The sequence below is a fragment of the Lingula anatina genome, chromosome 2 (genome assembly GCF_051362555.1).
Source record: "Lingula anatina isolate TDL-2025a chromosome 2, LinAna3.0, whole genome shotgun sequence".
In the NCBI taxonomy this organism is placed as follows: Eukaryota; Metazoa; Brachiopoda; class Lingulata; order Lingulida; family Lingulidae; genus Lingula; species Lingula anatina.
Genome location: NC_141768.1, coordinates 29678957 through 29691891, shown reverse-complemented (window position 1 = coordinate 29691891; position 12935 = coordinate 29678957). Strand labels below are relative to the sequence as shown.

The window sequence follows — 12935 nt, the reverse complement described above, 5'->3', positions numbered from 1 at the left end:
GCTGTTTTTTCACTTTTCAATATAAATGCAACACTGATAACACAATATAAGAAAAACGGATTTGCCAATTGGCATTTTATTCACAGGAGTGGTCAATCTTACTAAAATGCAGGTTGAGTTCGAAAATCAGCATAATCGGGCCATTATTTTAGAAGTTATACTGTTTTTTCACATTTCCTCAGATTCAATTATTAGGCATGTTTACAGTCTCATTATTGAACTAATTAGATGCGTAAAAGTGTTTGTTTGATATTTCCTGCATCTTTACAACATTGTTAGTTGATTATGTAAAAAAACATGGTAAACTTGTTATCATGTATTGTGTAATAAAGTGTCAAAAATGGAAATAAACTCATATCATTGCAGTTTGTCGATTCAATCATCCACTATGTTCAGAATCTCAGAATGGAGGAAATTGGACATTTAACACTGTTCTATTGATACTTTTCCCATCTCATCAATTTTCTTAGTTGGTCATATAAAAATGGCAGTAAAATGTTTATTTTGTTTTATGTTAAAAAAGTGTTAAAAATGGAAATAAACCCATTTCAGGACAGTGCTGTCTTGTTTACATTTTGGCATTTTCAAGATGTGACTTTGAAGTTCCATGGGCCTGAAGACCTTTGCTTGTCACGTTTTCTGAATGTCCATGTTACTAATATTTTATTAATAACATTTGATGGTTATTATGCTGTTAAACATTATGTAACGTTGCATCAAAATTTGAAGAAACCCCTATTTAGGGCACTGCTCCTATGATGACCATTTAAGGGAAAACATGTCACTTGCTGTTCTCAAACTTACAAGAAAGAAACATGGGTCTAACATACAGCCTCAGTAGGCAATGCAGTCTGTTTGGTAAATTTTTCTGGCAATTTAACAGTTTTTTGTGAAAATTTAATTTTTCACTTATTGACATTTTCAAGGTGCGACTTAGAACCTCCACGGGCTTGAAGATTTTCTGAAAATCCATGACACGTATATTTTATCATTTAAAATTGATGGTCATTATGCTGTTAAGCATTATGTAATGTTGCATCAAAATAGAAGAAAACACAATATTTGGTGCTGCTGCCATGATGACCATTATGGGAAAACGGTGTTACTTATTACTGTCAAACTTTCAAAAAAGAAACACAGGACTAAAATGCAGCCCGAGTTGGAAAAGCAGTCTAATTGGCTTCTTTTTCTGGAAGTTAACACTTAGTGAAATATTCATTATCTTTTTGGCATATTCATTGTGGGACTCAGAGCTCCCATGGACATGAAGCCTAATGGTAATCAAATTTTCTACATGTCCATGCTATTTATAGTCAATAATCAAAAATTGGTGATAATTATTCTATAATTTATTATGTAATGTTACATCAAAATTGACAATAATCTTTTTGCACTGCTACTGCAAACATTATGAAAAGAAAACTGTGTTACTTATTATTATATTTAACTTATAAGTACGATTTTTAGGATTGGCGTGCAGTTCAAATTAGAAAGCCAGGTCAATTGGGTCATCATTTTTATTAAATTTATGCATTTTTTGTGAAATTTTCATTTTTCTCATTCTGGCACTTTCTAATATTCATCAGCGTTACCTGTTGTGCATAATTAAAATTTTATGTTGACTGTGCAGTTAAACATAATGTATTATTGCATCAGAATTGGGCAGTCTCCTGTTTTTGTGCATTATTGTTTTCTGCTTTTCTTAAGGTGTGACTTATGGGCCTGAAGACCTTTGATAGACAAATTTGTGTGGTCAGTCTGTTAATTCCCCTTGGGTATTCACAAGGCTAATTTCAGTGCTATAAACTCATTTACCTAATTAAGTAGCCATTAATTGAAATTTCATAAAGCACACTTGTTGATATTTCCCTGTTAAGCTCTCTGCTAGATAACATAGTGTCCATAATAAGGAAGCAGTGAATAACAGCTTCATTAGAATTATATTTTTGTTGTTTCTATTTAATTTTTTCTCCAACACTGGCATTTTTAAGATGTGATTTTTAACTCCCATCCACCTGAGGCTGTGCACATTTTCAGTATTTCCACATAAGCAGCTGTATTGGTATTTATGTCTTTAAACACGATGTAATATTATTTTATGCACTGTCATCATTTTTCATATATAGGGACTTTCATCATGTGAATTTTAACTCTCATGGTCCTGACATTGTAATCTTATTGAAAGGGTGGATTAAGACCATCTTCTGGGTCTCCTGGAAGACAGTCAGATTTTACAGTTTATATTAACGGGTTTCTGTTGGAAGACTATCAAAATGGAGGATGGATCAACAAAGATACTTTGGAATACTGTCAGAAAATATCTCTGAATCTGCTCCTGTTATTGACCATGTTACCTGTTGTGCATGATTAAAAATCAGTGTTGACTGACTGTGCTATTATAAGCATTTATTATTGCATCAAAATTGACATAATGACCTATTTTGCATCTTTTTTTTTTCTGTTTTTTGTCTGTACATTTGACAGCTTTGCTGCCTTGTTAATAACATTTGATTTCAGTCTTTTTCTCATTTAATGCCAGGAAGATGAGATTCCTTCAGCTCTGCAGCAGGCCTGCAAGAGATTGTCCTACCAAGTTGATTTGGTACAGTGGTGCTTAGAGAAAGCCAGGTAGTTGCTTTGAGCATTTAAAAGATTTGCACATGGTAGTCTGGCAGCTTAAGCTGACAAACTAATATTGTATTTTAAGTTAGTTAATTGTACACCCTGTAGAAAATGCATAAATTATTGTATATTTGATAATAATCCTTTGGTTCATTTATGCATATTCAAAGTGTATTGAACCATTTGTGTGTGTGTGTGTATGTGCATGCGTGCGTGCGTGCATGTGTGTGTGTGTACTTTTTTGTTCAAGGGCTAAATAAGAAATAAATCCTTTCTCTTCCAGCCCATTGATGAAGGCTTCAGGATCTACCTCAGCACTGAAGGAGAATTTGACAGACATGTTTCAGAGTCTGGAGACTCATTCTGTGCTTTACATGCTTCACCATGCCACACATCTTTCTCAGCTGGAGGAACAGGAGGTTCTGGATATTATACAGAAAAGTCCTGTATTAGATTATCAGGGTAAGGTTTTCACATAAAATTTGTAATCATGTTTTTATACACTGACATGTCTTCCAATGTTCATTTATATATATATATATATATATATATATATATATATATATATATATATATATATATATACACACATATATATATAATTTTTTAAATTTTACATATTGGATTTGGGTGATGGTGCTAGGTAGGGCAGGTGCTATTTACACAGCAAAACTGCAAAACTAATCCTTGATTTACAATCGTCGAGTTGTATGATCACCATGAGTATGATGGTAACTAATCTGGATTTAGTTTTATAGGCTTTTAAGTATATTTAACATGCATATAATGGTGAACTACTTTATGCCAGATGTTATTGATCAATGCATTATCATGGAAAAACTTTAAATATGGATAAGTAACTGTATAGTAGCAAAACAGTTTGTTATAAGGCTTCTGTGCTGTCTTATTCATCTCCACTGTCTATTCTGTTTACCTACTTGGCATTTTTACAACCTCTTAAACTTCTTTTTGCTAAATTAAAATAGACACATGTATAGTAGACATACTCACACCTTCACACACAAACATTATAACTAGAGTACAAAAAAAAATATTCAGTGTTCTTGTTTTAAAAATTGATGCTTCGTTTTTAGGTGTAAACATGGAAACACATGTCATAAAAATAGCTGATTTTAAGTACTAATTCTTCTATATATAGTAGGGAAAGAAGCACCTGTTGTGTTGAAGAAAGAAAAATCAGTGAGATTCAACCTTGATGATGATGATGGTGGTGTTAAAGAGCAAGTGGAACCTCTCCCATTAAGTATGGAGCATCTGCGTGACATGGCTGTCTACCGTAGCTACTGTGTCATCAGGTGCTTTATGGATGCAATAGCTGCTGGTGCCAACTTAAACTTGAAAGTTGACCATGTGCCAAAGAGGAGACAAATATTATCAAGTCTGTCCAGTGAAGAACAAAGTGTAGAAATGGACAATGAAAATAAGGATTCTAGTGAAAATCAGTCTTCACAAAGACACATACTGAGGTCACTGAGATCTGTTGATTCAAAAGTGCCATGGGACAGAGACCCAAAGGCCCACTTGGAAACTAATGATTTACAGAAACATTATGCAGAACATGTGATGAAAAATCTGAACCATGGTCGCCAACTTTTGGGCAGTATCCATCCTCTGACATACAGAGTTGAGATTATAGAAAACTTGTTCTCTCTACTGTTTGTAACTCATGAACATATTGCAGAGGTCTACTCAGAGAGTGGAGAGGAATTACCAGAGTTGGGCAGTCCTAACACAACTGTAGACTGGAGAGATGTATCTACAATATCAGAGGAGCATTCCTTCAGGGCTGACATGGAAGCTTCCTGTGAGCAGACTGTGTTATCAGACACTCCCGACCAAGCAGTAGAAGCATTAGAACTTCAGTCTCAAATCAATTATGCTGCTGGTTACGATGTACCCTTTGAAGATTCTTCAACTGCAATAGTTTCACCAACCAAAGCAGAAGGACCACTTGAGAAATCACGACTCCTTCAATTGAAAAACAGACTCATTAGCCATGATAAGAATTTAGATCACAAGAAACAGACACACACATCCGGCAACACAAGTGCTTTCAGTACTTCAAGCTCAACCAGCAGTCCTAAACTAGGCTTTCTGATGAATGAATACCTTGTTAGGGACATTTTATCTGTTTTGAAGGATTGCGTGGTGGATCTCAAAGCAGCCAAATTCGCTGTTCAGGGTCAGCGTCTCAGGCAGTCTGGGATATCAGCGATAGGCAGTCACAGGCATCCTGGGGACTTGGATAGTGCGGAATCTTCCATTAGCAAAGAGCTTGAGTTTGAAATGTCCAAATGGGTTCAGTCCAGTGTGAGAAATGACACATTACAGAAGCATATCTCCAGACTGGACCAATATATCAGCGAGGCTCAGTGGAGATATCAGTTGGTGTCCAGTGCTACTATACCTACAGTAGTGGGGCAGCTAGCCAGTGGGGTGACACAAGTGGAAGACACCGACAGCAGTGAGGATTTGGGTGAGGTTCAACTTATGCCAAACTGTTACTTTTGTTAAAAAAGTAAATTGTCTCTTTAAAAAGAGACTGAATGTGTTTTCAAAAGTCTTGCCTCATAGGTAAAAAAAGCATGTTTAGTCTCTTTAGAAACATCTTTACCATTATTAAACAAGAAACAACAAAAACACTATTTCACAGCATTGCTGATGCTGATGTTCAAAGTTCATTATAAACAAATAAATACATTTAAATTTACTTGTCAAACCCAGTGGCAGAAACTGATTTATTTTAGGGCCAGCTGTAATAAATGCAATATTTTATACTTAAAAGTTTGTGCACATAAGTTTCTCCAGATAGTGCACCTTTTTTCCTGCATTTTGAATATGTAACCTAGCTTCAATGTTCATTTGTAAAATGTTGTTTTTGATTGAAGAATAAGTTCATCTGTATGTATTGCGCAGTCTTTTTTATAAAGGGTTCAATTTTGATGGATGAAGTAAACCATTTATTTTGTTAATTATCACCTCTGAGTTAGTAATTGGATAGATGGTCACTTCATAACCCTGTTATTTTCACTAGATGGAACAAGAGATGCAGATGAGGAGGAACACCAAAAATCTAAGAATAGACGAAGTAGAATTAAAAGAACTAAAAGAGAGTCTACCGCATCAGGTAAATAAATTGATGCTTCAAAGAAAGTTATAAATTAAGTTTCTCAAATGTAAATCTAATTAAGCTTGTGAAAATTAGTTTACATCACATAAGACTGACATAAAGCAAGGAAAATCTTATTTTTGTCTTTCATATGAATTGTTGAATTTTCTCCCCTATCTGTAATAAAGGGAAAGAAAGTAGCAAGTCAGGCATGGATAGCGGAGACATTTTAGATGATGGAAATGCAAGTGGCACTGGACGTTCTCGTCGCAATACTAAACGCAAGAAAATGAAATCTTTTGGAAAACTTAGCATCTCTCAAATGCGCAAAGATAAGAGTATTGTTACAAAAATGTTGTCTTCCCATGATGCGCTGCTGGTGATGTCACTGAGAAGAGGAAATTACTCTCAAGCACAGCAAGTGATAAAGGTATACTGTGGCTGTTTTGAAAGTGATACTGGCTATAAAACAGTTTTGTATCTAGTTTTTGTTTTCATCTGAAGAACTAAAGTTTCATACTTTTTGTTTACTGTGACGAATTGTTCTTTAAATTAATGGCAAATGTTCTGTTTTTCTGGTTATTTTACATTGTGTCCTCAAGTCTACTCACCCTTATCGTGTCATAGAACTATTGAATGCAGTGGTTTCTAGGCATTCTGTTTTAACTACCATATCTAAATAATATTGTTATACTGTTATTTATAGCTTTTTAGTCTACAAGGTGAGGCCACTGCATCAGAAGTTGTGTTTGCAGAGCAGTATGAGGGAGCACTGACTAAGTTACAGAGTTTTCAGTCTCATGGTAGTGAGGCTTTCACCAAACCTAGTGCCAGCACCAGACAGGGCCTAGGGGCTGTGAGGAAAGCAGCGGAGGCAGGTGTAGCTAAAATGACCATATCCGGCATTGTAGATCAACTTCTGTTGTCACAGAACCTGCCTCAATTCAACCAGGACTTATTGGAAGCCGTGAAGTCTCAAGGAGCATCCAGTATGTTTTCGAGTCACATCAAGGCTGAGGATATTCCATGTATGATAATGCTGGATTTAGCATGCTGTGGCTGCAAGTCATGGGAGACCTGTAGTAGTATGCTGACCATGGCAAATAAAAGACTGAATGGAGAAGGGAACACCAGACATGTTCATCTTGGCGACTCTTCTAAAGATGCTGTCAAATCTTCGAAGCATGAAGTGCAGTTGAAGGGCATGATGGGTTTCTTGGACCAGTTAACCAAGCTTCACACCCAAGGCACAACAGAAGGAATGGCTCCTCAGGGGAAGGTAGAGGGCAGCACTATGTATGTCAAACAGAGCGCTAATCAGTGTCTGACATCTGCAGCCCTGCCTCTGGACCTGACATCATTTCAGCTCTACTTTGCTGCAGTCATGGATTTAGATAAGGGAGTGGAAGGTGTGGAAAAGGTGAGATGTTCAGTGACTGAACAGAATCAAGAAAGGCAAATGCCTGCTTGGGATGTGTTCAGGATCCTCCTTAATTTCTAGAGCTTATTACCAAAAACTATATCAAGTCTGAACCTAAAAATACCATATAAAGATGTATTTTTGCATTCCTCTCGTTGCTCACTTATAGTCACCTTGCAATTGTGTGTTATTAGCTTGGTTTTCTTTGAATTAGGCATTGGAAAATGCTGCAAGATTGGAAAGAAAAGCAGCATTTAGTGGAAAAAAGAAAGTGAAACTGAAACCTGTCACTCATAGCAGCATGAAGCTGTTAATGACACACCATAAGCAACTGGTTCCTGTAGCTGGACTACAGGCTTACTTTCTCAGGTTTGTATTTTTTTTCAAGAGTCTTAGGGCCCATTGCTAATCCAGTAGCAAAAGTTTTATTTTAAAAAATGTACCTTCTCTGCAGACCATGTGATGAAGATCTACATTTTACAACAGAAGCCTGTGTGATACCTCTTATGTCCAACCCACTATTTTTGTTATTAAAAAAAGTAGATTGAATTTTTGTGATTAGGAATAGAAATCACATGGTTTGTTGAGTTGGCATATACTGTCATAATCAACCTGAATGGAAAAATGGCCCCAGTTCACAATCTGACCCTTTATGTACCTTTTATTTCAAACATATCATTTAAGAAATAATATGCCACAAAATTATTTTGCCATGTTTCAAACATGGTATTTCTGATCACTATGGTATGTAATTTTATCCTTTTAGGGATCAAAATATGAGCAGTAATACAAACTACCTATTTACTCTGTACAACCATGTTAAGCAGTTGGCCTTTTTAGTAGCAGAGTGTGAAAGCATAGAAACAGGTTTGTAATTATTTTAAGATTATGTTACAAGCTGTTACAGACTAGCAGTTCAGTTCCTCACCTTCAATGATGATCAAAATAATGAAAGGTAAAAAGTATTTCATGTAAACAAGGAAAAATATACTTAAAGGGATAATAACTCTTCATATGATATCTATATTTCACAATAAAAACATTGTGAACAACTCATAGAAATATAATATATTCTGTTTTACCACAAAAACGGCAGTTACAGCTATTATTCTGATATATGAGCTTGTCTTCAGACCACGTGACCTCCATTGATGGCTGTACTCTGTTATAATCTCTTAAGAGATTTTAACAAAAAACCAAACTTTTTAGAAAAAAACCAGGGACTAACTTTGAATGTAAAAATGGATTCATTAACCATTGGTTAGTATGGGAAAATTGTTGTTTACTCCAGGAAAATTCATTTTTTGGCCAAAACGAAGAGTTATTATCCCTTTAAATGACGCTGCTTTCATGGTTTGGGTGAGATTTAATTAGCTTACTCTTTCAGTGGATCCAAGGGGCAATTACTTCAAAATGTTACAAGAGGGGCCAACTCAGATTCTTGGAAAGCTCATGTTTGGGAAGAAAATGCCACCCACTAGGTTAGAATAATGTTGCTTCTGTTTACTTGTTTCTGTTTACATAAACAGTAGTAAGTTATGAGCTGTGCATAAACATTCATTTGGAGGATTCATTGTTTAGTTAACACATTTTAGTTATTCATGATAAAGAGAAAAACTGATGAAAAATTATTTGCATTTCTGGCACTGAATATTAAAGGTATACGATCGGATGCTCTATTTTACAGTTCCATCTATTTAGAATTCTGTTTTGAGTGGTCCTACCACGTGGGTAGATAATGACAGCTCAGTTTGATAGTTAAACCTGCTAGCTTCCTCTCCTTTGAGACTGCATCAGTTCTGATCAACCGACCACATGACCTCGTAACTCATTATTTTCCAGACCTGGCAAAAGGACAGATTTTTTAAAGCTTGATATTTACATTATGAACTTTCATTTTGTATATTTTGATAAGTAAATTTTTAGATTGGCTTATTTCCTGAAGGATATTCGTTCAAGCTATTCTGTTAATGTGTTGCATCTGCTTTAACATTTTTCATGCCATGACATTCTAGACTTGAAGTAGTTGCCAAGAAGATGAAACTAAATCTGACTCGTGTAATAGTGAAAAACTGCTGTCCTGACATCCCCTGCAGGTATCCTGTTGCCGGTGTCATGCAAGGTAAAGTGAGCGTTATAATATCCCTCAAGAAAAATTACCCTGAGAAGTGCAACATTACTTTGAAATTGACAGAAAGTGCAAAGAATTTGTCATGTTCTAAACAAATGACATTACTTTGATATTCTTCAGTGCAAAGTGGAAGACCAAAGTCAGGCCCGTAGCCAGCTATTTGAAAGGGGGGGGGGGGGGGGGTTCTTTTTCTGAAAAAGTGGACCTTTTACCATATAATCCCCATGTACCTAGGTCAAATTTTACCCAGAGTGGACCTTTTTCCAGCAAAAAGGGGGGTTCTTTCGAATCCCCCGAACCCCCCCTTGCTACGGACCTGAAAGTTTTATTGTTAGATTTTGAATTCGTTTTCCAGGCCAAGTGCTGAAGGATGGGAAGCTGATTTTGAATGCTTCTGAGGTCTGTCCAGCAGAAGTCAGACACCCAGAGATTGTGGTCAGAGAACTACTCACCAGGATGATCAAAATAATGAAAGGTGAAAAGGAAATCTGACAAACATTTAAAAGCCACGTTTTCAGAGGTGCAATCAATATCTTTGCATTGGTATTCCTTCTGATATTCAAGAATAAAATATGTCATGATTATCAAGTTTATAGTAATGATTTTTGCGATAGGGGATTGTTTTGAGTTAACAGCCTGCTGTTACGCATTTTGGAACCTAATTTCAGTTCACAAAAGATGTTTGGTTAAGAGTTGGTCTTTATTTTGGACTGAAAACTATGGATCATAGAAATTACCCAAATGCCACTGTTATTTAGGTGGACTACTGCTGATTTTAAAATTAGCCAAAATTACTCTCAGATGTCTGATCTCATAATTAAGATCAACTTAACTCTTGAATTTCTTTTTGAAGAAGGACCCTGTATTTCATGCAGAAGTCAAATGTTTCCCTTTTCCAGAGCAAGCCACCCAAGCTACAGGAAGTCACATCTTCAATGTAGCAGCTGCAAAATCAGTCGTCAGAACCACTGAGTACAGGGAAATTGTGAAAGGGACCAAAGAACTCAAATGGGTGGACCTTACCCTGTTAGATGAGAAGAATGAGAGAAGGTGCTTCTTTGTGAATGTGCTCAATCTGATGTACATTTTAGTGTACTTGTATGAAGTGGAGAAGCAGATAAGAGAGGAGGCAAGTGATGGCCAAAATGTTTCATTTGAAGAATATTACATTTTTTCCCATCTAGGACACATTTTTTTCTGTTGAGTTATTAATTTTTGATAAATGATAAAACGGTAAAAAATAGTTTATCTTCTTCATAGCCAAGACAAGGAATTATTCCTTTTTTCAAAATCTTTGAAATTTATTAATAAAACTTGAACAGAGAAAAGTGTGTGGTGAATTGTATTTGATATCTAAGAGAATGCATCACTGGAATAGAAAATTGTCATCTACTGAGCACAAAAGTTCTGGTATTCCAAAAAGTAAGTTGCAATATGTGGAGTTTTTTTTCAGTGATCTTCTTCATTGAACTGACATTACTGTCAGTTTGAATGCATATACATTCAATTCATCTGGATGGTACTTAATAAGTATATTAAAATGTATATTAATTCTTTATAATCACAGGCTATGGGAAGACCTAGAGGGGCTTCATTCAGCAGTTCTCAAGATTGTCGTAGTAGCTCAGACATAGTCATCATACCTACCACACCATTTGATCAGCTTGCCTTTCAGTGTAAAATGTCCTTTTATGTTGGACAGCTGGGACCTGTGAGGTAAGAGAAATAAGTATTTAAGACCTTTTCCACTTTGATAGTTTTATCTTGAGCATTCAGTTTTGAGAGATTGACAGATTGATAGCCTTCCTTTGATGTAAATCTTGAAAATCTCTGAAATGGAGCTCAGATCAACATTAGTAAAAAATTTAAAGCTAGTTTCCACTCGGTAGCACTGCTCATTTCCTGCTGTGTTTCTACTCATGCTCTGTGTAGAACTTCTGCTCCAACAGTGGGAAACAAACCTGTGAAAGTGAGTTAAGATGATCTGAAGAGTTTGAATGAGTGCACCTCACATTTTTTGGAGGTGCATGTAGCAAAAATAATTTTCACTTACTCAAGTTGATTGAATCTTTACATAAATAAGATGTGTATTGATAACTTTCAGGACCTTTCTTTTATATGAACTTTTTATGTGTTACTTTTGCTTTTTATTTCAGTCTGTTTGATGTACATTATGTCATTTGCCACCAAGGTCTTAATCCACCATTCAAAATGGATGGATTGATAGCTGATAGAGTGCAAGGTGCTGAAATGAATTATTAACCAGAGTCACTATTAAAACTTTTAATGATAATAGTGATAAAAATGTTTTATTTTATCAAACACAAGGGTCACTATACTTGTATATTACTCACTTTAATTTATTAATGGTAAAAATCTTCTGTGGCATGTAGAATGAGATCATAGTATACTTTCTGTTGCCAGCACTGGACCATAGTGACCCCTGGTACAAGTACTCCCCACCTCCAGATCCAAGGCTCATATTTGTTATCAGTGAAGGCTGCCAGTCCTCTCCTCCACTTCAGGTACTTAGTACTGAGAATGAAGATTGCTGTGTTATATTTATGTTTGAAATTTAAGGAAAATAAGAATTTGTTTCAATAACTGATTGAAGTCAAATGTGGTATTTTATATACTTTATTTATTCTAGCGTATACATCCACATGAGTAGATGAAAATGTTTTTTTTTTATATGAACAGACATACCTCTGTATGTTTCGATCACTGTCTCTCAATTAGTTTAGTGAGATTTAATCAATTGTGGTTTTTATATGAAACAAAATGGTTGATCATTTTGTTACCTCAGTAACTTGTTGAAACGTCCCTAAAGAGTAAAAATTGTTTCATAATTATGATTTTTAGGTACTAACACCAGACCTTGTCAGCAACCAGCTTAAAGCTGCAATGACAGATTACTTCATACACAATATAGAAGCAAAAAAGGAGGAAAAAATGGTAAAAATTCTATGAAAAGATTTTTGTTTGTGATTGTGTGTGTGTGTGTGTGTGTATGTGTGTGAGTGCGTGTGTGTTCCATGGTCCTGAAGACCTTTGCTAGTCACATTTTCTGAATATCTATGATACTAATATTTTATTATTAAAAATTGATGGTCATTATGCTGTTAAACATTATGTAATATTGTATCAAAATTTGAGGAAACCCCTATTTTGGGCACTGCTCCCATGATGACCATTTAAGGAAAATCATGTCACTCACTGTTCTCAAACGTACAGGAAAGAAACATGGGACTTAAAAAATAGTTTCAGTAGGCAATGCAGTCTGTTTGGTAAATTTTTCTGGCAATTAAACAGTTTTTTTGTGAAAATTTAATTTTTCACTTATTGGCATTTTCAAGGTGTGACTTAGAACCTCCACGGGCTTGAAGACCTTTGCTAGTCACATTTTCTGAATATCCATGATACTAATATTTTATTATTTAAAATTGATGGTCATTATGCTGTTAAACATTATGTAATGTTGCATCAAAATAGAAGAAAACACAATTTTTGGTGTTGCTTCCATGATGACCATTATGGGAAAACCATGTTACTTATGACTGTCAAACTTTCAAAAAAGAAACACAGGACTAAAATGCAGCCTGAGTTGGAAAAGCAGTCTAATTAGCTTCTTT

At 35.4% G+C, this 12935-nt stretch overlaps 1 protein-coding gene across 3 annotated transcripts in view; it reads left to right on the top strand.

Moving 5' to 3' along the window:
• LOC106166671 (zinc finger FYVE domain-containing protein 26-like) overlaps nt 1-12935 on the top strand; it is a 33753-nt gene that overhangs the window by 3289 nt on the left and 17529 nt on the right. For 2 of the 3 annotated variants that reach the window (XM_087005862.1, XM_087005860.1), the window contains exons 6-21: nt 2540-2628; nt 2906-3084; nt 3782-5119; nt 5678-5770; nt 5941-6182; nt 6459-7172; nt 7387-7541; nt 7939-8039; nt 8560-8653; nt 9188-9294; nt 9659-9778; nt 10203-10432; nt 10871-11019; nt 11460-11545; nt 11728-11828; nt 12166-12258. In XM_087005862.1, the coding sequence (XP_086861988.1) occupies nt 2540-2628; nt 2906-3084; nt 3782-5119; nt 5678-5770; nt 5941-6182; nt 6459-7172; nt 7387-7541; nt 7939-8039; nt 8560-8653; nt 9188-9294; nt 9659-9778; nt 10203-10432; nt 10871-11019; nt 11460-11545; nt 11728-11828; nt 12166-12258 (3891 nt within the window). The remainder of the gene's footprint in view (nt 1-2539; nt 2629-2905; nt 3085-3781; nt 5120-5677; nt 5771-5940; nt 6183-6458; nt 7173-7386; nt 7542-7938; nt 8040-8559; nt 8654-9187; nt 9295-9658; nt 9779-10202; nt 10433-10870; nt 11020-11459; nt 11546-11727; nt 11829-12165; nt 12259-12935) is intronic. The other variant, XM_087005861.1, reaches the window with a different exon arrangement.